At 39.6% G+C, this 24195-nt stretch overlaps 1 protein-coding gene across 1 annotated transcript; it reads right to left on the bottom strand.

The window, feature by feature from the left end:
- Positions 1-967: 967 nt before the first annotated feature.
- Positions 968-24192, bottom strand: reep5 (receptor accessory protein 5). The gene is made up of 5 exons (XM_078214659.1): positions 23901-24192; positions 23198-23291; positions 8078-8216; positions 2540-2708; positions 968-1325 (listed from the first exon to the last, which is right to left on the bottom strand). The coding sequence occupies exons 1-5, from the start codon at positions 24016-24018 to the stop codon at positions 1276-1278; spliced, it is 570 nt and encodes a 189-aa protein (XP_078070785.1). The 5' UTR covers positions 24019-24192; the 3' UTR covers positions 968-1275.
- Between the last annotated feature and the right edge of the window lie 3 nt (positions 24193-24195).

Here is a 24195-nt window from a genome sequence, read left to right as displayed (position 1 = left end):
ACTTCACCTGAAGATCAACAGACCTCAGGTGAAGGACAAGGTCGAGAGGGTGTGGCCAGGAATTCACCATTGGTGTAGCTCTGCATCCTGAAGCATCTGTTCAGCCAATTGAGGTAAACCGACCTGTGTTTTACTGTATCTGTGAAGTGCCTTGAGATATTTTATACATAAAATGCACCATGTAAGTTGTCGTTGGAACACTTTTGCTGCATTTAAGGTATTATGGCCAAAAACCCCTGATCTTGGCTGTGGCTGGGATTCTCCGATGCCACCGTAAAGAATGGAGTTTTGGCTGAGTGCTAAACTCTCCATTCTCCTTGGCAGCACAATGGCTACAGCCGAGATTGGAGAATCCTGCCCTTTATAAATTTAAGTTGTTGCCCTCACTGACCTACATTAACTCCTGATCTGTAAGTGTTTCACAATTAACATTCTCATACTTTTAATCTCTCCATGCTTTTTGATCTCCAACCTGTGATTTAACAATCCATGAACTCTCCATTTCTGACTCCAGCCTATAGTGCAATCTCCCCCACCCATTTTTTTCTCCACTATTAACAGTTGGGACTGCAGCTATTTAGATTTCACTTATACTCTTGTACAACACTGGCACATTTTTCTGTACTAAAGATGCTATATAAATGCATGTTGGTATTTTGCTTAAATAATGCAATTCCAAAAAATATTGCCATATATTGTATCTCCTTTTAGTTCTCAATCGTCTGCTATCCCATTGGCTTATGAAAATTATAGATACTATTTGCTTGGCCCTGTCCATATAGTGACATTATTTCCACCCTGGTGGGCAACATTAGCCTAGTCCTAATGAAACCAACTGCATTGGTGACTAAAGCATTATTTTTAAAACCACACCCAATTAACTTGCGTAGCCAACTGATATAGCCTTATTTACAGTCTGCAACTGTACTTAACACTTGGGGATCAACCATTCAAATGAAGTAACGAGTCAACTTTACAAGTTTATTGAACACTTACCAGACAATAAAAGGACAAGACAGACCAGAAAAAATGTCACTCAGAACTGTATCTGCATCATTGGTAATAGTCCATGAAATATTTGCTACAAGCAATTAAACACTGATTGTAATATTACATTTGGGTACCATACATTTTTTCCACTTTCTTGATTTTGGTAAAATTCAGCATATAGGTTATAAGAAATACATTTAAAGTGTGCATTGAAAAAAACTTTCCAAAGGTAATATCTTAACACTCTGGATTCCAGGGAGCCGAAGATAAAAGCAAGCTCAGACTTTAAGTGCTCTTCTTCTCCTCGAAAATTAGGTTTGCTGTTGCTTTCTTGGCTGGAAAGACACAAAAACATGAATAAGTATGGACACAGTACTTTCAAATATCCCACTATAACAGGCAAACACAAATTCTGATAATGCCACAAAGCAATTGTTTAGGTGTTACCATGCTGCCAACAACACTGGCTTACAATTTAAATTTTTGTACTTTTGAAAATGTTCTCCCCTGGAATCTTTCACGGCATTGTTTCTATGTCAGGGCACCAGGAGTCCCCAACATCTTCCCAAGTGGAAGTCCAAAGAGAAAATGTTTACAGGCTATTTGAGCATTGAGACATTACACACAAGTCCGATCGTGTCTTAACCCAACATCCACACAGAATTACTGAATAATCAGAATCTGATTTATGTAGCACTGATAAGGGATCAAATTGATAACTTGCTCGCTTAGCTGCTCAGTGTTGTACACATTTATTTCTTGAAATTAATTTTCATGCAGAGATATAGCACAACCCATTGGAATTCGAGTGATGCATGTAACCCTTGTGCAAACAATTTGATGTTTAATCCAATTTCAAGCTCAGCCTCTTTGGGGAGATATTGAAGCACAATCAACTTGAGATGACCCCTCTGCAACTTGTAGTGTCAAGCCAGAATACAATAAAACAAGAAATCTGGATGCAAAAGACGAAGTGAGAAAGAACAAACTTGGTTTCACATTGGACAAGATCATTTACTTTAGTGATAGTGGCCAGGACACAAGGGGAACTAGACCGCTCTTTTAAAACAGCACTTTTACATCCTGACAAAGTCTCAATGTAATGTCTCATTTAAAGGACAGCATCTCTTTCATTCAATATTGCAATATTAGAGGGGGTTAGTTTGGGGGAAATGTGCGTAAATAGCCTGAGAGGTGTTTTTCAATGTCTCTTGCTTTGGGTTCCCTTGGCCTTGCATCTATTCCTCAGCTAAATGGTGAATCAGATTGATGTCAAGCAAGAATATATGGTTTGTAATTTCTGCTAATCTGCTCCCCAGATAATTCTGCTATTATTCCAGTGCACTCCCAGATGAGGGGGGACATTGCTAAGAGACTCTTCCTTTTTATCCTGAGTTAGGGTATTCACTTTCCAGGAACTACAAACACAAAATTGTACATCATTGAGAAGACATTTGAAGGTTGTGCAGCTCAATGGATCTGCTCATCAGACCCCGAGATACAAATTATATTAAGAATTTACTACAGCTAAGTAAGTTATTTGTCTTACCATTTTCTCTAAGGCTATCTGCAGCTTCTGTGGCCCGGTCACCAAGATTCTTCACAACCTCATCCAGTTTAGCCTCATGCTTCAGAAAGAAAGGGCGGATAATACGCTTGTAGATCAACTGAGAACCATTATTTGAAATGGGGACCATACACCAAACCAGGAACGCACACTAAATATCAGATAAAAGAAATGTATTAAAATAACTGGTTAAGATTCTACATTTGTCCACAATTCTATTTCCATTTGATTTGTTTCTATATCAATTCTTCTTTCAAATAAGAACATAAGAACTAGGAGGCGGCCATCTGGCCCCTCAAGCCTGCTCCGCCATTCAATAAGATCATGGCTGATCTTTTTGTGGGCTCAGCTCCACTTACCCGACAGCTCACATAACCCTTAAATCCTTTACTGTTCAAAAATTTCTGTCACCACATGGGGCATTTTGATTGTCAAATAAAAATCAAGCTCTGAATATTTCTTGATTATATAAAACAGTGATTTTCTTTGAGTTATGTAAAATAATCAATGTTCAATCTGCCCTAAAGCAGGAAATTACACCAAATCAGTTAATCAGATACACAATGTGAAAACAAAATTTTAATTTGAAACCAAAAAGATACATTATGAATGCAAAAGATACATTCTCCTTAATTAGGTTGGGGGAGGGGTGGGGTTGAAGAGGAGGAAAACTGAACAAGAAAGAGAAAGAGGGAAATGTGGTGGTGGTGATGCTGAGGGGGAATCCAAAGGCATGGACATTATCTCAGCAGGGAGTCACAATTTTCATCTCACCAGAGGGGGATTGTGGTGATGCAGCCTCTCTATTGGCACCAACACACAAAACTTTTGGGTGAGGTAAGCAAGTTGAGGCAAGTTTAACATCCCTTCTTTAACAGAACTTGACCCAATACACTGTGGGAGGAGTTTGGCTTCTTCAATACATTTTGGTTTTCACTTCTGTCAATTTTCTTAGCGCATCATGACTGCATGACTGACAACACTGTCACAGCACTTGCACTAAACTAAATAGATAGTTTGACAACTGACCCCAAAGTTTCTGCTTAAGCTTTTGGATAGAGGGCACTTACAGCATTGTGGGAAGGCAGACTTGGCCCTCCGAGGTCATAGTTATTCTGCCTTCCTGATGTCAAGCCAGGTGGCCACAATGTTTCAGGGTAAACTGCTTATGCTATTAACTGATATTTCACCTAATGATTTTCCGCCATTCATATCACTTTCTAAAATAATAACTGGCACTACGGATACTAGCCATCACTTTAATAACAGCTTTATGTATTAACAGAACATGGCATCAAGAATTTCAAATACATATTGAAAAAGAATGTTGAGACCCATTTAGAAATGTTTATGGTACCCACATTCCTCCAGTTCCCGCTGAATCAGCAATGGATTTTGTAAGTTAACTATTCTAAGCTAAAAGCATGTGTTTATGCCATTACAAGTTCCAAGTGCCTCAACTTTTAATCAAGCATCTTCTACCCTGGCTTTGCAAAATACTTGTCTACATTACCAATTCTGATTTTAAAAATGTCAAATGCTTGTCTATTCCACTCTTGATTTATTTAAATGACTTGAAATTCAGATTTCTTTACATTTTTCTTTATAGTTCAGGAATCAAGAACCCAAATCCTTTTCTTTGTGCTTGCTTATTTATCGATCCTTAACTGGCCTCCTGAAGCAGCAGAAATTCTGAAGTGTAACAATGAAGCGCTTGTATGTAACTACATTTAAAGTGTGCACTTTATCTATATTTTCTTTATAACTACCACACGCTACTCAGCATTTGGTATTTACATATCATACCAATTAGTGACATGTACGAACTTTAATGGAAATATCAGCACAAAAGGACAAGTTCAGAGGGAAAAATGTGTAAGAAAAGAATCAAAAACTGTTGTAACCACACATCTGAACCCCAGAAATAAGTTCATTATTCAACATATTTTGGAGAGTGGGAAACAGGGTAGAGGAGATAAAAAAAGAAAAGTACCCTGCTAACTAACTCAAAATATAATCCCCAATTCAGTCTGGTTTTGCAATATGTAGCTTCAAAAATTAAAAAAAATTCTAGCCAAAGATGAAAGAATGGGTCACATCCCTTCCACGAGCATGAGGGTGACTCCCTCTCCTCCCAGAGGCCTCAAACCCATCCATCCGCCCATGAGACATATTCCCAGATGGGTTCCCCTCAGGCAATCCCTTAGGACGCCCAGTGCCAACCATGCACTGTCCCCTGGCAGTCTGTAGTCAGAGGGAGTGCAAAGGGGAAACAAGGATTCCTGTTGGGAAGAGGGCTCCGTCTTTCCACCATTGCTTTTGGGTCAGGAGGAGCAGCCTTTCAGCTATCCCCCAAGCTACACGGCTTCCTTCCCTGCAATAGGAACCTCCCAATCTCTGGTTCCCTGGTAAACTCCCAACCTTACAAGTTAATCTTTATCTGCCTGACAACACCCATGCACCCCCACAATATTTAAGCAGCAGGAACTTACCTGCTTCTGAGCCGTGGCTTATGCTGTAGCATTCCTCACCTAACAAATCAATTGAGTCAATCCTGTCAATCAAAGTGGCTTCCAGGTGTGAATCCTGCTCCTAATAACTTGCATATCGTAGAGACAAAACTCTATAATGTTCAAGAAGCCTAGACCTTTATTTATTTATTCCGAGATTGTGGAACATTATTGACAAGGGCAACATCTACTGCCCTTCCACAATAACCTCATGAAGGTGGCAATGAGCAACCTTCTTGAACTGCTGCAGTTCATACTCCCACAGTACTCCAGAGAGGGAGCTACAGGATTTTAACACGGAGTAGCTCCAAGCAAGGGTGTTTTGCATCTTAGAGGGGAACATGCAAGTGGAAATGTTCCCATGCACTTGCTTCCCTTGTTAAGGTAGAGGTAGTTTGGAAAGTGCTACTGAATGAGCTTTGGCGGTGCTGCTTGTGTACAGTGCCGGTGGTGGAGGGAGTGAATGTTTAAGATGGCAGTAAAAGCAAAATACTGCGGATGCTGGAATCAGAAACAAAACAGTAGTGCTGTAAAATCTCAGCAGGTTTGACAGCATCTGGCAAGAGACAATAGAACTAATATTTAGAATCTGGATGACCCTTCGTTTAAGATGGTGGATAGGGTGCCAATCAAGTGGACTGCTTTGTACTGGACAAGCCTCTTTTGTGTGTTGTTGGAGCTGCAGTCACCTAGGTAAGTGCAGAGTATTCCACTGAACTCCTGACGTGTTCTTTTGCAGATGGTGGACAAGCTTTGGGAGCCAGGAAGGGGAGTAACTCACCACAGAACCCGTTTGCTTCTGGCTTGTCCTAATGGGCAGGGCAGAGACAAATGACGTGTAGATCTGTTTCAATTAGGTGAATTAAAATTGGCCAATTAGCTTTCCTCATTCACAGGTATTTTGTGATCTTGCAAATTGCTCTGCTGAAACCTTGTGTCTTTGGCATGTGATTCTAAGGGGGCTATGAAATACTGGGAGGGCTGAAGCCATCGCTTTCAGTCTGTTATAAACTCAGTTCCCTAGCTGCCACTCCATCCCTCTCTGGCAAAAGTCCGAGATTAAACCAGTTTGTGTGCAATCTCATTGTCATGTTTTGGCACCAAGATGAGCTGCCGACTAAATATTTGTGCCACCATGAAGACCACCTATTTTCATCACCATCACATTGGTGACTTTGCCCACCTCGGTGAATCTACTGGAAGCCCTCGTTCATGCCTTCATTACCTCTAGACTTGACATTTTAATGCACTTCTTGCTGGTCTTCAACATCTATTCTCCATAAACCCGAGGTCATTCAAAATTGCTGCAACATATCTTAACTCAAAATTCATTCCCCTCATGGCCTCATCCCTCTTTACCTCCAATTGCTTCCAGCCTCACAACTCTCCAAGATATCTGCACTCACCCAATTCTGGCCTCTTGAGCTTCCCAGATTATAATCATTCCAGTTTTGATGGCTCCACCTTCAGTTATCTAGGCCCCAAGCTCTGGAATTCCCTACAACTCTGCCTCTCCAGTGCACTTTCGACTGTTATGACCTTCCTTAAAAATCATCCCTTTCACCAAGCCTTTGGTTACATTACCTAATATCCCCTGATGTGGCTTGAAAACATTTTGCATTATAACGCTCCTGTGCAGTACCTAGAGATGTTTTATTACATAAAAAGGTGCTATCACGAGGTACGTCATAGAAGCTGACCGTTTGGCCCACTGTGTCCGCACAGGCTCTCCGAATGAGCAGCTCACCTACTTCAATCTTCTGCATTCTCCCTTTTTCAGATATCAGTCCAATTCCCTTCCGAATGTTTCAATTAAACCCATCTCCGCCACACTCAGGCGGAGCACTCTAGATCCTATCCACTCTGTGTGAAAACGTTTTTTCAAGTTTTTCCTCATGTCACCGTTGCTTCTTTTAATATGTTCTCAAAACTTTCACGAGTGGGAACATACTCTCTGTCCAGTCCTTCATGTTTCTAAATACCTCTATCAAATTATTTTCTCTAAGGAAAACAGTCCTAACTTCTCAAATCCATCATCGTAATTGATGTTCCTCATTTCAGGAACCACGTATAAATCAAAGCTGTTATTTTGTCTTGAAGATTCAAATAGGTAAACTGAATTTTGTGGAGATGTCTAACTGCTTTTCTTCCTCCAATACATCACTGACCTATACAAAGCTCAAATTATGATCCCAACAATTGGAATGCAGCCACAAGATAATTAACTTCACTGAACTGTAAAATCTTACTTTTCCCACAAAATTTAAAAATATTTTGATCTCAGTACATGAACAGCACTGCTGAGAATGCATTACCGATTACAGGTGGAAGTGGTCAGCAACCCACTGCCATCTGTCATTTTACATTTAATGGCTAGATGAAACCACATCAGAGGACATCAAGTGTTAACTATGAAGTGCTGAGATACATCAACTAGCTGACATTGCTTAAATTACACATCAAAAATAACCACTGAATAATATGAACTAAGATTTTGCAGTCATCTACAGCTTGATGATCCTGGCCTCCTGACTGAAATAGATTGTTTTCTGGTGACTGGTCTGATTTGCAGAATTGAGAAGAAGTGAAAAAAGAAAAAGATGTCTGATGATTATAATCTTGCAACTGAAAAAGGCAAGTAATTATCAAATTTTCTCCAAATGAGAAAGGGGAGTTAGCATACATGTGCAGAATCTTAATGCAAAACATACAACTTTCCTTCCATTAAACGAGAAAATTATAGTTTCCAGCCTTTTACGTCGTTATAATGCAAAGCTAGAATACCGTATACATACAAAATCTACAAAACATAACCACAACCAATGAGTATTTGATATTTTACACCCAAATAGATCAACTGCAAGCATGTTTTTTTTAAAAAAAAGACCAGAGCAACATTAGTAGTTAATAACAAGAATCAATAAGGCTTAAAAAGTAGATGCAACATATGTTTTCTCCAACATTACTGCACATTACAACACTAATCCATTGTAAACTTACTTCTACTTACCTTGAAGATATAATAGAAGGGAAACCAGGAGAAGAAGATGTCAGAAAAGAATTCAGCTACACTGAAGAGACCATATACCACCCAGTACATCAGCCATATTGTATCATCATCTTTATCAGGGCTTTCAATGGCCTTGACTCTGCAGGCAAGAAAATTCAATTTACCAAATATTTCAAGAATACGATATGGACAGATTTTCAATTTAACATGCTCTGAACAAATAGCGCTACAGAAAATCCAGATGCAGAGAAATATCAAGATAATACTCTACAAAATGGTTGGGGCACAAATGAGGCTTTACATGTTGCTTGGGTTGCCCAAGAAATTTAGAACATAGAACATAGAACATAGAACATTACAGCGCAGAACAGGCCCTTCGGCCCACGATGTTGCACCGACCAGTTAAAAAAAAAACTGTGACCCTCCAACCTAAACCAATTTCTTTTCGTCCATGAACCTATCTACGGATCTCTTAAACGCCCCCAAACTAGGCGCATTTACAACTGATGCTGGCAGGGCATTCCAATCCCTCACCACCCTCTGGGTAAAGAACCTACCCCTGACATCGGTTCTATAACTACCCCCCCTCAATTTGAAGCCATGCCCCCTCGTGCTGGATTTCTCCATCAGAGGAAAAAGGCTATCACTATCCACCCTATCTAAACCTCTAATCATCTTATATGTTTCAATAAGATCCCCTCTTAGCCGCCGCCTTTCCAGCGAAAACAATCCCAAATCCCTCAGCCTCTCCTCATAGGATCTCCCCTCCATACCAGGCAACATCCTGGTAAACCTCCTCTGCACCCTCTCCAAAGCCTCCACATCCTTCCTGTAATGTGGGGACCAGAACTGCACACAGTACTCCAAGTGCGGCCGCACCAGAGTTGTGTACAGTTGCAACATAACGCTACGACTCCTAAATTCAATCCCCCTACCAATAAACGCCAAGACACCATATGCCTTCTTAACAACCTTATCTACTTGATTCCCAACTTTCAGGGATCTATGCACACATACACCTAGATCCCTCTGCTCCTCCACACTATTCAAAGTCCTCCCGTTAGCCCTATACTCAACACATCTGTTATTCCTACCAAAGTGAATTACCTCACACTTCTCCGCATTAAACTCCATCCGCCACCTCTCGGCCCAACTTTGCAACCTGTCTAAGTCTTCCTGCAAACTACGACACCCTTCCTCACTGGCAATTATCTCCTGATATTATGCACTGAATCAGTTTTAAGAAAAAGTGTGCTTAACCTATTTTGCTGATTAAACTGAAATACATAAAACTACCACCAGGATGGTACAAATAGGTCACGTGTGTTTTAAAAAAAATGTTTTCATCCCAATGCAGATTCCTGCTGGACTGTAGTTCTGCGACAGCAACCAATATTTTACCAATATGGCCATTCTTTGCAACTATATTGAGCTTTAAATGAATAGTTGACAACAGAAGACATCAGAGTTGTCCTCAATGCCATTGTCACTCAATCATGATCCCATCATATGCATATTATGCAATCAGGAGTGGTAGTTCCAAATTACTTTTCTCATCCTTGGCATGATTAGCTCAGATCAGCACCTACCATGATTTTGTCAAACCATGTAACTGCAAAAGTGACCTTCTAGTTCATCACACCACGTGGTACCTTAATCTAAGTTTCAAATGCAATCAGTGCTAGGTTCAACGATAGTCTCAGGAGTGTTAAAGGCAACATGCAGTGCTTATGCAGCACATTGTGTTAGTTTTGGGTAATGCAATGGGATTAGTGACTGTATTCACCCCATTACACAGAAGACAATATTTTTCACTTGGATAACACTAGTTATAAAACATGATTTTGACAATCTTCTCTGGAGTACTACTTTAATAACCAAACTGGAGGCTTTTTTGAAGTAAAATTCAAATGACTAATTCAAATTAACAGCAGTCCGTTTGATACTGTCAACAAATTCTGATTATGAATGCTCACCATGTGATTTGAATACATTTCTATTTTTGGCCATGTGATAGTGTATAAACAAACATAGAAGATTAGTTTTACAAATAAGTTGTTGAACAGAGGTCTTTTATATTATTTCAGTTGACAATGAGGCTATTGAGGCCAATTTTACATCTGACTTTCATTTTACTGTGAAGAACATCACATTGTCTGCTTAGAACTGTTAGACTTAAATCATTTGCCTATCAGAGTCAGAACAGCACAGAAGGAGGCCACTTAGCTCAAGCCAGAAATTCTCACTCACTCCCTTTGCCTGTTACAAAAAAAATACTGCAGATGTTAGAAATCCGGAATAACTGCCTGCTGTTCATTTAACGATCTTGAACGCAGGCATATAAAATGCAGAATTTTTACGGCGCAGAAAGCAGCCATTTGGCACATCATAGAACATAGAAACCACACAGTGCAGGAGGCCATTTGGCCCATCGTGTCTGCACTGACAACAATCCCACCCAGGCCCTATTCCCATAACCCCTCTACATTAACCCTGCTAATCCCCCTGACATTAGGGTCAATTTAGCATGGCCAATCAACCTAACCCGCACATCTTTGGACTGCATTGGCTCTCCAATCATGACTTAGTGCTATTCCTTTGCACATTGCCCTCTTGAATGCTTCAATTAAACCTGCCTCCATCATACTTCCAGGTAGTGCCTTCCAGATCTGAACGACTCGTGTGAATTTTTATCACATTACATTTGCTTCTTTTGCAAACCACCTTAAACCTGTGCACTCTTGTTCTTGATCTTTTTACAAGGGGCAGCAGTTTCTCCCCATCTACTCTGCCCAGCCCATTTTGAACATATCTCTCCTCTCAGCCTTCTTCTTCCCAAAGAGAACAGTCCCAATCTCGTCAATCTATTCTCATAACTGAAGTTTCAATATTAGGATCAATATTAAGTGTACTCCTTACAGGATCAAATGTTTTATCAGTTGTTCAAACACAATAGATGCCTTATTCACTGGTTTAACATTTAGCAATCCAGAAGCTAGAGGTCAAATTGCCATAACAATTACTCAACTAGGCCAATGGCTATAGAATATGAAGGGCTGGTTCATCTCATTATCCCTCTGCTAATTTTCAGTGGAGGAAGGGCAGGGAGGCAGGAATTGAATAAACTGTATATTCTGCTGCTGCCTCAGCCTTAGGGTCCTAGTTTTCCTCATTATGGATGATCGGTGTCATCTACCACCAAGTTTAAACAGTCAAGTTCATGTAAATCAATTGCACATCTACTTTTAAAACATTATCACCTGCTGTCATCATCTTTACAACTACCCCACCCCCCCCCTCCCCCCAGGCAGATAGTGGTGCTTGGGGAAAGGAAACCACCATTATATTAAACATGTACATTTGTATAGTTGACCAGAGATTAGAAAGTAAACCAGATCAAAAGCTGCACCTTTTCTAATTGGGCGGACGTTCTACCAAGCAAAGATATGCCCCAATTCCACCCCAGTTAATTCAGAGTTGTTTTTTTCAGGTGAATAATTGGAATTGCTGGATTCTCTATTAATTTAAACAGAATAATTGAATTAAAATTACTTTCTTTCCTGTTTATTCAGCAGAAAACAGGGTTATGGTGCATTATTAAAATTTGTGTTTTTTTCAATAAATATCCTCACTGATCTTTTCTAGTACCTGCGACTTGTGCTGGAAACACCAGTTTGTGACTTCAGAAAACAAACTGCGATGTTTTTTCTAAATGTTGCATTTCATAATTGCTTTCTATACATGTTGAATGAACCTCTTTGAAGATGATTCACAGTGCAATTTTGGAAACACTTTGATCATTGCAGCAAATTATAATGCAATCTTAAGATTCCATATGGCACAACCTCTTTCCTCCTTTAGTAAAATGCAAAATTAAGTTTAATTAACCTGTTGGACAGATAGCACAATTTATAAGCCTTTATTTCTTCCCCTCACATAAGGATGCTCAGGTGTCGGTTTTAAAAATAAACAACCACGTAAAAGGTAAAAAAATAGAAAATTATGTTCCAAGGACAAGACTGTGTTATTTCATGAATAGCATTTAAATGCCAACTTGCAACTAACTAAACAAGTTGTTAATATTTACATTTTAGAAAAGAATCTTAAATTTTGCTGTACTTGATTAAGCAATGGAGATACAATAATATTTTGAGGGGCAACAAAATAAACAGAACCATGTAAATATAGTATGCAAACAATAACATAACTCCCTTATGTTTTCTTAAGTGAACTAACAGCAATAGCACAAGTCAATAGAATCCAATGTTGGTATATTTAATGAGACACACCATTGGTAAACAGAAGGCTTCATCGTGTGGTGGCATTATGCATGCTGGCGTGGCTAGTATTGTTCAATTACATGCCTAGGACAGACTGATTCCAAAACATTCATTCTGTGTACAAATTATTTGGCCCTTTTCCCGTCTATCCTCAGAGGTCCTACGCTAAGACTTGAGCACATAACTTGGGCTACCACTACCAGATGTGCTGCATTTTGAATGAGATACCAACCTGTTCAGGTGAACATAAAAGATCCCAATGACACTTTTTTTCGTGAAGAGCAGGGAGTTCTCCCGGCGTCCTCACCAACATTCTTCCTCAACATTAATCTGTACCTCATCTCACTTCTGTTTGTGAAACCTTGCTGTGCACAAGTCTGGATGCTACATTTGCCTAGAGAAATCAGACTACACTTCATTTGACTGGCAGTGAAGCACCTTGGGATGTCATACAAATGCCATACAAGAATTTCTTTTTCTCATGTCATGCATGAGCCTCAGAAAATGTCAATCTATAAATTGGTCACTGAAGATGCATCCTTCTGCTTCTCCCTATAGGAAAGTCAATGCTGCCAATGCATAGCATACAAAATAGATTAGTATTAAAACTTAATGTTGCCAATTATCTCCATAACCTTTGTATTTTATTTCCATATTGCTTTAACACTAGTGGTAAACTGTTATGTAACTTAAGTTACAAAAGCAGCTACAATTGTGTCAAATAGAAATACTTTGCTCTGGCCTTGGGCAGCCACAAGAGTGTTTCTCTGCTCCACCCCTGACAATCATATATAAAATCCCCATAGAAAGTAATGAGATTTTTAAAAAAGGATTGTTAGTTTGAAATGAGGAACTTGAGACCAGGTTTGAAAATGTTTAACTGGGTCAGGAAACAAAAATTTAAGAAAGGCTTACTCTAGTTTTGTACCGCATGGGTGCTTCACAAAAAGGAGTCCGTCAATAGCTACCTGCAAAACACTCACGATTTTAAAATTGTGAAACTTTGAACCTACATCATGAATGGTCAATAAAAAATGTCCCTATTTTTTATACACTTCAGCAACTCTGGACAAACTGGCCTCCACATTTCACAATGAAGCATCAACATCTTGGCACATGTGAATCAGATTGCAACTCATGTTACGAAGTTTAGGCTTCTGTGATATGATTCAAAGCAGCCAACTCAAATTATAAAGCAAGTATTGATACAGATACACAACAACAGAATCAACCATAAAAATTAGTAATCGCCAACTAAATCCAAAGTTCTCACTGAGTTGGATTTAAATCAATTTGAGCTTGCGGATGTAATTTGGGTGGACACTAATCCAGCATTAAGGTGGTGCTGCATCCTCATTATTTAAAAAAAAAAATTAAGCATCACAACAGTTAGTTGGGGCCTTAATTTTATAAAATTAAGACCCAAATTAACTGCTCTGATGTTTCAGATGGATGTTAAGTTCAACAGACACGACTGTAATTGAACAATGGAGTACGCCACAGAGGTGTTTAATATCCTTCTTCACAAAAAAAGAGAACCAACTTCATTGTTTTTGAGATACCTTTGGAAATATAACTATATCTTAAAAATCTTATATTTACATCCTGACTACATCACCTGACTTCTCCTTCACCTTTGCTATAAAACGCTGTGTATAAATTCCCTGGTCCACCTGTATATCGTATTTTACCAGTGGAAATTTGCCATGCCGTAATACAACCTAGCTGCTTGGTGGACAAGCCAAATTTCTTTCACCTTTCCAGCTCAGATGCAATCATTATTTTCTTTCACAAATCGAGAGAATTTAAAGGTAATCATACTTTTGCATAAACCTCAAAAACAAAAATTTCTATTTCAACATTGGTAGACAGTTCAGCCTGGTTCTTGTCAAATCCACAGCCTCCTTTGTACTAATTCTCGTTCAGCCTCTCAGGGTAGCTACTGCCTTTTCCCTAGTCTTTTTGGTCCTCCCCCCATAGAACACTCTCCAATGATGCGGATTCCACTAGCATTAAAGCCAATCTCTGCTAATTGTCCATTGCAACTCATTTTTGTAATAAGTCTAGCAAATATCTTTATAACATAGCCAAATTCAATTAAGTATGTAAATAAATAAATTAGAAGGCTGAATTAAAGTTTTGGAGTCCAAGGAATAATAGGGGAGAGATTTAAAATATTTGATGCGATAGCATTTATCAAAAATTACCACCATGCAGGGCATCAGACATAGATCATTAATAATGAAAACTGATCAAAAACTATATTTAGCATTTGAAAACAATACAAATCAGTATTGGGTCGGAGGGTGGTCAATTTTCACAAAATGATAGTGGAAAGGACGATGGCAATTTCTTTAAAGAAATGAATATGAATTTCCAATCTTTATTGAGCTAAGAACACAGTTTTTAATATGACTTTGTCATGAGCAGAGGTTGGATGGGATATTTTCTCTCTACATTCTGGTAGAATCACTGGCAAATGATACAAACCCTTCCGATTAAGTAGCATTTTTAGGGAGCAGTGGATGGATGTTCCATTTTCCTGACCCATCATAGTCGGCTCAACTTCAAGTAACGGCATCTAATAGTAACCACGGCGGTGATTGTTAACAGGCAGCCCAGGAAAGGAGCAGATGTATAACTCAGCAACCAACAGCCTCCAATAAATCCTCACATGAAAATTCCCTCATGCAAAAACAAAGTGCTGAAACTCAGCAGGCCTAGCAGCATCTGTGGAGAGCAAAACAGAGTTAATGCTTCCAGTCCAATGTGACCCTTATTTGCAACTCTTTATTCCCCCAAGTTCCAGGTGGAGCACAAAGCAGCACCGATATACCAGAAAAGAGGGTTGTGGGAGGAGCTTGTGTAGACTGGAACAACAAACGTTCCACATTCCCCACAAAATTTTCTAGGGCCCATCTGGGTACCCAGTATATCACCTTTAATTTTGAGAAGTGTGACAAGAGAGAAATTAGTAGGGCGACACGGTGGCACAGTAGTTAGCACTGCTGCCTTATAGCTCCAGGGACTCAGATTCAATTCCAGTCTTGGGTCACTGTCTGTGTGGAGTTTGCATGTTCTTTCTGTGTCAAGATGGGTTTTCTCCAGGTGCTCCTGTTTCCTCCCACACTCCAAAGATGTGCAGGTTAGGTTGATTGGCCATGTTTAATTGCCCCTTAGTATCAGGGGGATTAGTGGGTAAAATAGTTGGGGTTAGGGGCATAGGGCCTGGGTGGGATTGTTGTATGTGTAGCCTCGATGGGCTGGATGACCACCTCCTGTACTGTTGGGGTTCTATGATGAAATTGTTTAATGAGAGAACAAGTTCAACCAGGCAGAAGAGATTGGTACTGGATGGGAACTGTTTAGGTCTCCATTCGAGGAAGTAGAAGAGAACCCTCAGACAATCCTGGTGGGTGAAGAAAGTGTAGAGGGATGGGGTGCCTATAGTAAAAGAGGAAATGATGCAAGGCATCAGAGGAATCACAAATGTAGGAGAGAAGGGACTGGACAAGGGGAGAGAAATAGAGTTAAGTTTGGAGGAAATGGGGCTGAAATGTGGGTCTTGGGAAGGAAGTAGAAGCTGGCTGCATGGGGTTGGGGGACTATGAGATTGTGGACAGAAGATATCCAGAAGAAATTAGGCCAATAACAGTCCTGGAAACAATAGCTTGATGTTCAGTGGTGGTGTTGCTAATCCATCCCAGAAAAAAAATTATAATGGAAAATGTAAAAGACTACTTGAGTTGTTAATACTGCAATTTGATAATTAACGAATAGAGACCAAAAAGATCTCAATATTTGGCTACAGGACACAAGTATCCAAGATTGGGAAAATAAGTTAAACATTCGTTTAACACCAACAAAAAAGCATGCTGGAATTCCAAAACAGGAAGTGCTGTAAACAGAAGTAGGAAGTCAATCTTTATCCACTGAGAGAAAAATAAGTAGAACCCTTTAAAACAGAGACGACCACATCAAACTGAACTATAGAAGAAATCATGGTTTAACCTCCCCAATAGTTAGAGCACCCATACAGAACACATATTGGAGAGAAATGAGAGATAAACAATAAAATGGTCGTGGAAGAGGACAGAAAATCTAGTACACTTTGTAGAAAATACTTCCTGTTTTGAAAACAAGAACAATATACTATTTGGGAAATTTTTTTAAAAATGCTTTCAGCTACATAAACCCTCATGGGTTTCTTTCAGGACCAGGCCACTGATCTGGTTTCAAATAGAGGAAGCAACCTGGAGAAGCTCCATTGCAAATAACAAGAATGAAAAGTGACCACTGAAAAGCACACGATGATCTTCTGCAACCCCAGTCTGTGGCAGTTTAAGGATTATAGGTGTGTTCCTACAGTTTGCAATGGAGGCTCCCCAGAATGCAAGGGGTACTTCCCCCAATTGATGTCATGCAAACATCCTAACTAAATACCCAAATGCATCAAGAATTGGATAATATCCAATGTGGCAAGTAACATTCGCACTACACAAGTGGCAGGCAATGACCATCTCCAACAAGCGAGAATTTAACCATCACCCCATGTTACTATTAAATACATAAACAAATACAGCTCAGATGAAGGGTCATCCAGACGTGAAACATTAGCTCTATTCTCTCTCCAGAGATGCTGTCAGCCCTGCTGAGATTTTCCAGCATTTTCTGTTTTTGTTTCAGATTCCAGCTTCTGCAGTACTTTTCTTTTCACTATTAAATGCATATTCAGTGAAGGGAACAATTTTAAAACATGCAATCTTTATTAAAGTATAATATAGCATGCAACAAATAAATACAACCCGATTTGTCTTTAATTGAACATTGAAAAGTAAATCTTTCAAAAATGATCAGTTCTTACAGATATGAACACCAAGTAACATTTCAGTTTTCTTCCATATTCTGGTCAAGTAAAAATGAATCAACAGTGCACTCACGTAGGCTATTTGAACAGCTGCCAATGTATTAGTCATGAAATGTTTTACATCAAGAATACTAGAACCCGTTTCCTGCAAACCACTGCAGAATTACTTAAAAAAGCTTAAATGTCCAAATGTTTAGAGAAAATAGTTAACTGACTAATGAACAATGAGATTGAAGAGAATTTTTAAAAGAAATTGCAAAAAATAGTTTGAGATTACTATATGTACAAGGTAAACAAATCCTCCATAATGTAAAAATGCTTCCAGTAAGTAACGTAGAGACAAGATGGCAGAGTCTTAGGGTTATAATGAAATGTATTTATTACATGTTCTGATAAATGCAGATGACACCCCTCGTCATGAAGAATAGGTGGGGTTGCAGCCCGATGGGAGAATGTGTTCTCAAGGTAAAAATAAAGGAAGGAAATAAGAATCCAGTTCAGCTACTCTTCCCTAGTAGGTCGCTCAAGAGTCTCTTACGCGAGACTCTAGTAAGGACCTGCCCAAAATGTAGAACAGATTAGTGGCTTCCTCCTCCTTTTTCCCTGCCACTTATTTCAACATTTGTTTATAATTCATCGTGTTGAAGGGTGGAGCCATAATTATTCTTTTTCCAAGTCTTCATGCCATATACAATAACAGAGGTATTCAAAAATCAGAAGTTAGAAGGGATCAGCTTTACAAAGTACATTTATTTTTTCATAAGCTACAGACACTATTTTAATACTTAGCTTCTGCTATTCCCAAAGAACAGTAAGATTAGAAGTTCTCACTATCTCATTTAACAAAACATGCTTGTGAGGGTTTAAATCTTGAACCTCAGGGGTTTTCAGTGCGCCACAAACCAAAGAGTGAAGCAAGAGCTGCACCCAGTCATCCAACTTGTAGTTTGTTACAGCTGTAAGCACATCCCAATGGTACAAACTCAGTCTCATTTTATTGTTTTGCATTTTCTTGTTTTTTTCTTGTTCACCAATTACTGGCACTAAGCACCATCATTTTTTCAAAAGTTGTGTTTGGGAAATCTATGATTCATCAGATAAACTGGTAGCATTTCATAACAATATCACTTCAGATCAGAGTCAACCAGCAGTAATGATCTGATGCAGCATTGATATCGAGCACCTTGCTCAAATCACTCATGCCAGAAAGGGCCCAATACCAAACTAGTGTAAAATTGCCTTGAAATTCAGAGCACAGGAGGGTTTCATTGAAGTAAAATATCAATTTTATGAAGTGAAAATATTAAATCCATGACAATAGGAATGCAATAAGCCCAACCTCATCTGTCAGATATTTGCCTAAAGTAAGTTACAAAGAATGTTCTACATTTGCTGCTAAAAAGTCAACACCTATTGTGAATCATAAACATACAAATATGAATTCTTAAGACATTCAGAGAAAAAGCACCAGGTTTGAATTTGGCTTCTGCCGAATTAGCTGAGGCAGCAAATAGATGCGCTATCATTAGACCCAGCACCCGAGAGCTAGGGAGGAGGAAAAAAGTTAGCACGAGTTTCCAGTGCTAACTGCTAACCAATGGCTTCTGCTGAAAAGATGTTTATATTTAGATGTCAGGTGAGCATAGAATCAGGTTGAATATACTGTACAGTCGAACAATCTACCAATACCCACTGTCAATACTTAAAAACACAAAATTGATTACCTGAGCAAGCTATTACAGTACTATCCATACATCAGCAAGTCAAGACTGTGAGGAGACAAAAAACCAAATGCTCAAGAGGCTAGCTTGACAAGGTAGAAATAGGATGTCTTCTCTCAAATTTGGATGTTATTCTAAACTGACAGAATTTGTACATTTTTTGTCAGACAACTGCGTGGTAGCTAAATAAGTAGATGCAGAAAATGTGGATAAGCAAACATTCATGTCTCCCTGCTGGATTGCCAAATGACCTTGATAAAAGTCATGTGAAAGCTACCACACCCTTGCAGATGGAGGTTGCATGTAGGTATATGGACAATTAAGGAGCAAATAAAGGGAAAAAATTCATAGAAAAGGGTAAATAAGCTGGTAACAACAGCACAAATACTCCTTATTTATACGAGCACACTGTGCTGCTGATGTTTGGATTTTAAATGTGACAAACCAGCTTCCAGCTCAAGAGTTCAACTTATTTTTGTTAAAAATATCAAAATACTATTTATGTGACAATTTATTTTGTCATTTAATACAAAAATCAGAAAGCCTCGGATTCTCCCTCTTTTCATAGATGACGACATGGGGGTAGGATTACTAAGTTTGCAGATGACATAAAAATGACAGCGCCAGGAACCCTGGTTCAATTCCCAGCTTAGGTCGCTGTGTGTGGAGTTTGCTCTTCCTCCCCGTGTCTGTGTGGGTTTTCTCCGGGTGCTCCAGTTTCCTCCCAAAGTCCGAAAAGGGTACTGGTTAGGTGCATTGGCCATGCTAAATTCTCCCTATCTGAACAGGCGCCAGAGTGTGGCAACTAGGGAATTTTCACAGTAACTTCATTGCAGTGTTAATGTAAGCCTACTTGTGACACTAATAAATAAACTTTAACCTCAATGCTCAGGTGGTTAACAGCGAGGTTGAGCATCTTGGGCTACAAGAAGATATAGACAGAATGGTAAAATGGAATTTAACCCTGAAAAGTGTGAAGTGATATACTTTGGAAGGAGTAATTTGACAAGGAAGTATTCAATGAATGGCATGACACTATGAAGTTCTGTGGAACAAAGGGACCTTGGTGTGTTTGTTCATAAGTCTCTGAAGGCAGAAGGGCATATTAGTTGGGTGGTGAAGAATGCATATGGGACACTTGCCTTGATCAGTCAAGGCATAAATTACAAAAACAAATGTTGGAGTCATATTGGAGTTGTATAGAATTTTGGTGAGGCCATAGCTAGAGTAGCGTGTGCAGTATATAGGAAGGATGTGATTGCACAGGAGGGGGTGGGGCAGAGGAGATTCACCAGGATGCTGCCTGGGTTGGAACATTTAAGTTAAGGGAGGTTGGATTGGCTTGTTTTCGTTGGAGCAGAGAAGACTGAGGGGTGATACGAATTAAATATATAAGATTATGAGGGACATGGACAGAGTAGATAGGGAGCAGCTGTTCCCCTTAGTTGAAAGGTCACTCATGAAGGGACATAGGTTCAAGGTGTTTGTTTTTGTTCTTTGTGAGGGGCAGGATGTTCAGGGGAGAGGATATGTGAGGAAAAACCTTTTTTTACCCAGAGGGTCGTGATGGTCTGGAATACGCTGCCTGGGAGGGTAGTAGAGACGGGTTGCTTCACATCCTTTAAAAAGTACTTGGATGCGCACTTGGTACGTCATAACATTCAAGGCAGTGGGCAAGTGCTAGTAAATGGGGTGAGATGGGAGTTCAGGTGTTTCTCACGTGGTGTAGACTTGATGGGTCGAAGGGCCTTTTCTGCAGTGTATGATGAATCTATGACTTTCCACATTTAAAAAAAAATCAGGATTAAGCATTTAAAAAGTACATTTGAAGGAATCCACTCAGCCAAATCAATGTAACCATGGAATTCCATGACATAGTGATTCTAAATATATATATTAAAAAAAACAAATTTCACCCAAAATTGTGGCTACATAAATCAAGCTTGGAATAGCTCATCACTGAAGGCAAATGCTTATGTCATGTGTAAATGATAAATGTAAATGACTCATAATGCATCAGATTCTTGCCCACAGGACAATAAACTATGCATGGAATTTATTTTACATTTTCTATAAAGTAATAAAGTTTAGAGGATAAAAAGTATCAATATTAAATCTGTACAAAAAAGGCAAAAACATATTTGGCCAAGATTGTCCAAAGGCCTAAACAATGAAAAACAACACCTAACACACAAGATATAATGCAACCAACATTAAAGTTTATTAGTCACAAGTAAGGCTTACATTAACATTGCAATGAAGTTACTGTGAAATTCCCCTAGTCGCCACACTCCGCCACCCGTTTGGGTCAATGTACCTAACCAGCACGTCTTTCAGATTGTGGGAGGAAACCGGAGCACCCGAAGGAAACGCACGCAGATATGGGGAGAACGTGCAAACTCCACACAGACAGTGATCCAAGCCTGGAATCGAACCTGGGTCCCTGGTGCCGTGAGGCAGCAATGCTAACCACTGTGCCGCAAGACCTTTCTAACATGCGAGTACCCCTTCAATCTAAGCCTAGACCTCCACTATTGAAAGAAGGAGCACTATTTTATGAAAAAAATATACATTAGATTTCATCACAGAAATTGTAATGAAATGCAGCACTGCATTGTCTGCATGACAAAAAGTGATGCATCACCTTTTCTTCCCCCTCCCTTCAATATCGACTATTTTACTCCAAATATAATGTCCAATCCACATGCCATTCACATAGCCATACACAGGGCATAATTCTGGTGATGAGCACATTCACTGGCAGGTGCGGCCTATTAAGAGGCTGTCCTTGATTCCTCTTGCCCTGGCTTCAATCAGTGGGAATGGGGAAGGTGATAGGGTCTCCACCCGGCCCCTTCCCATTCCACTACATGTGCCCCCAACCTTGTCTGAAGGATACATTAAATTGCACCCCTTATGTCTACCAAACTCCAAGGTGAGATAACTCACTTCCTGACTCCCCAAAGCCTGCCCACCACCTTGAAGGCATAAGATTGGACTGTAATGGAATATTTTACATTTCCCTGGATGAGTGCAACTCCAACTCTAAAGAAGCTGGACACTTTCCAGGACAAAGCAGCATGTTCAGCACCCCATTCACCCACTTTAAACATTCACTGCTTCTACCACCAGTGGCTGCAGTATGTACCATCTACAAGATACACCTTCCAAACCTGCAACCTCTACAACCTAGAAAGTGATTGGAACACCACCACTTGCAATTTCCACTCCAAGCAATACACCACCTGACTTACTATATCACCATTCCTTCAATGTTGGTGGATCAAAATCCTGGAACACCCTTCCTGACAGCATTATAGATGTACATAAAACAGATGGACTGCAGCAATTCAAAAAGACAGCACACCACCAGCTTTTCAAGGGCAAAATCAGGGTTGGGCAATAATGCTGGCCTAGCCAGCAATGCCCACACCCTATGAATGAAAAAGAAAGCTGCTGCAGAAATTATGCCAATTATCTATTGAGTTCTCTCCCTGTAGATTGTTTTTAAATGCTTCAATCTTTCCAAATAGCTTAGCACTAAATATAATCTAGTATTATGCTGAACCATTAAAACTAGGAAGATCCCAAGTAAAATTGTCAGTCCCTGATGAATTCAGCTTTTGACAGTGGGATACTAGAATTCCAAGTGAGGGAAGAAAGGTGGGTCTCCCCTGATCACTATTGAGTGACACTTTCGGAAAACATCAGGCAAGAGTGGAACTGGAGTTAGCTTCAAATGACAGTCATGATGCAATACTATCTAGGCTCACATGAAGAACAGTCATATGACCAAGTACTAATGATGAACACTTGTGCAATGGCACACCAGCACCATTTCAACACCTTTGGTAAAGAACAAGAAATTAGGGGTGGTGAAATAAGTTTTTGTAGCATTTCCTCTTGTCTATATTCAAAAGTCATTCCATAAAAATTAAAGATATCAATTTAGAGGAATCACCCACAATCTAAAAACCAATTTGTATATACACTATTCATCCCCCTGTTCACAGGCACCTTTTCTTGGTACTTGATTGGTAATGGTTCATTATTCTACAGAAAACATTTATAAAGTAACTGATTAGAGCGATTAAATTAACGTATCTTTTACCCATGTATAACCGGATTAAGTCATCTATATTAATCCCAAACGATTAAATTAGGAAATCTCTGTTCTCCATACATAACAAGATTAAGTCTCCATCATTGATCGCACGCAATTTCGGATTAAAAGAAAGCGGATGTAACTTACGATACATAAGCAGGGTAAGCGAATCCGATCAAATTGCAAAGTAATGATGCTGCATAGCCGATCACAAGGTAGATCGAAATGATTAGAATGAAAGCTGTTAAAAAACAAACAAACACGTTATAATAAAAGGAAACCTCAACCACTCTGTTCCGTATATCAGATTGAAGCAATTCAGCAACAAAAGGGAAGCAGAACACTATAGGCCCGTTAAAATCCGTTCTTTTTTCGCTGATGTTGGGCGCTCAACTGAGGAAGTACCACAGCAAATTCCCTTATTACACTGATAATGAGACTAATTTACTGTGTTAAAGCCAAGTTTTGACGAGTGATATTGTATACGTCGGCAGGTAAGGAAAATGTTGGCATCTATTGAACATTCATATTAAGCATTCATCTGAAATGGCCACCTCACCATGTCAGGTTAAACGAAAATCTGATAGGGCAAAATGTCTCGTTTATAAATACATATCCCCGTGCAAACCGCTGTAAATTTAGTTACACTTCTGTCTGACATATATTAGGTTACAGAAATCATCAACAGCCGCAACGACAAATATTCTATGGAGGTGGCGATGTGTTATAGTTTAAAAGCCCTAATCCAGAAAGATATGGATATATAGATAGATGTGATTGCCATTATTAAATTGGAAATGCTGGCAGTGATCGCGTGCCCCGGGCTGTCCCCACCCTGCCGCTGACTCACCCAGCGCAATGTAACGTCGATTCACTCCTGTCTTGCTCTCAATTTTCCCCAAGACATCTGCCACTATGTTCTTCTCCTTGAGGAACTTATCCAGACGCTGCATCAGCGACTCGGCCATGGTTTGTATTGGTAACAATGATGCAGTGAATATGCTGTCTGCCTTTTTGTGCTCTCTCTCTCTCTGGAACGTTCCGACTAGAATGTCTGCAGCGGCCCGAATGCGGCCCGGGAGGGAGGGGCACGAGGCGCCGCCGTCACCGCGCCTGCGTCACAATGCTCACCACCTTCCCCCAGT

Source organism: Mustelus asterias, chromosome 6 (genome assembly GCF_964213995.1).
Source record: "Mustelus asterias chromosome 6, sMusAst1.hap1.1, whole genome shotgun sequence".
NCBI classification, from domain to species: Eukaryota; Metazoa; Chordata; class Chondrichthyes; order Carcharhiniformes; family Triakidae; genus Mustelus; species Mustelus asterias.
The sequence above is the reverse complement of the archived record's forward strand: the minus strand, read 5'-3'. Positions and strand labels throughout refer to the sequence as shown.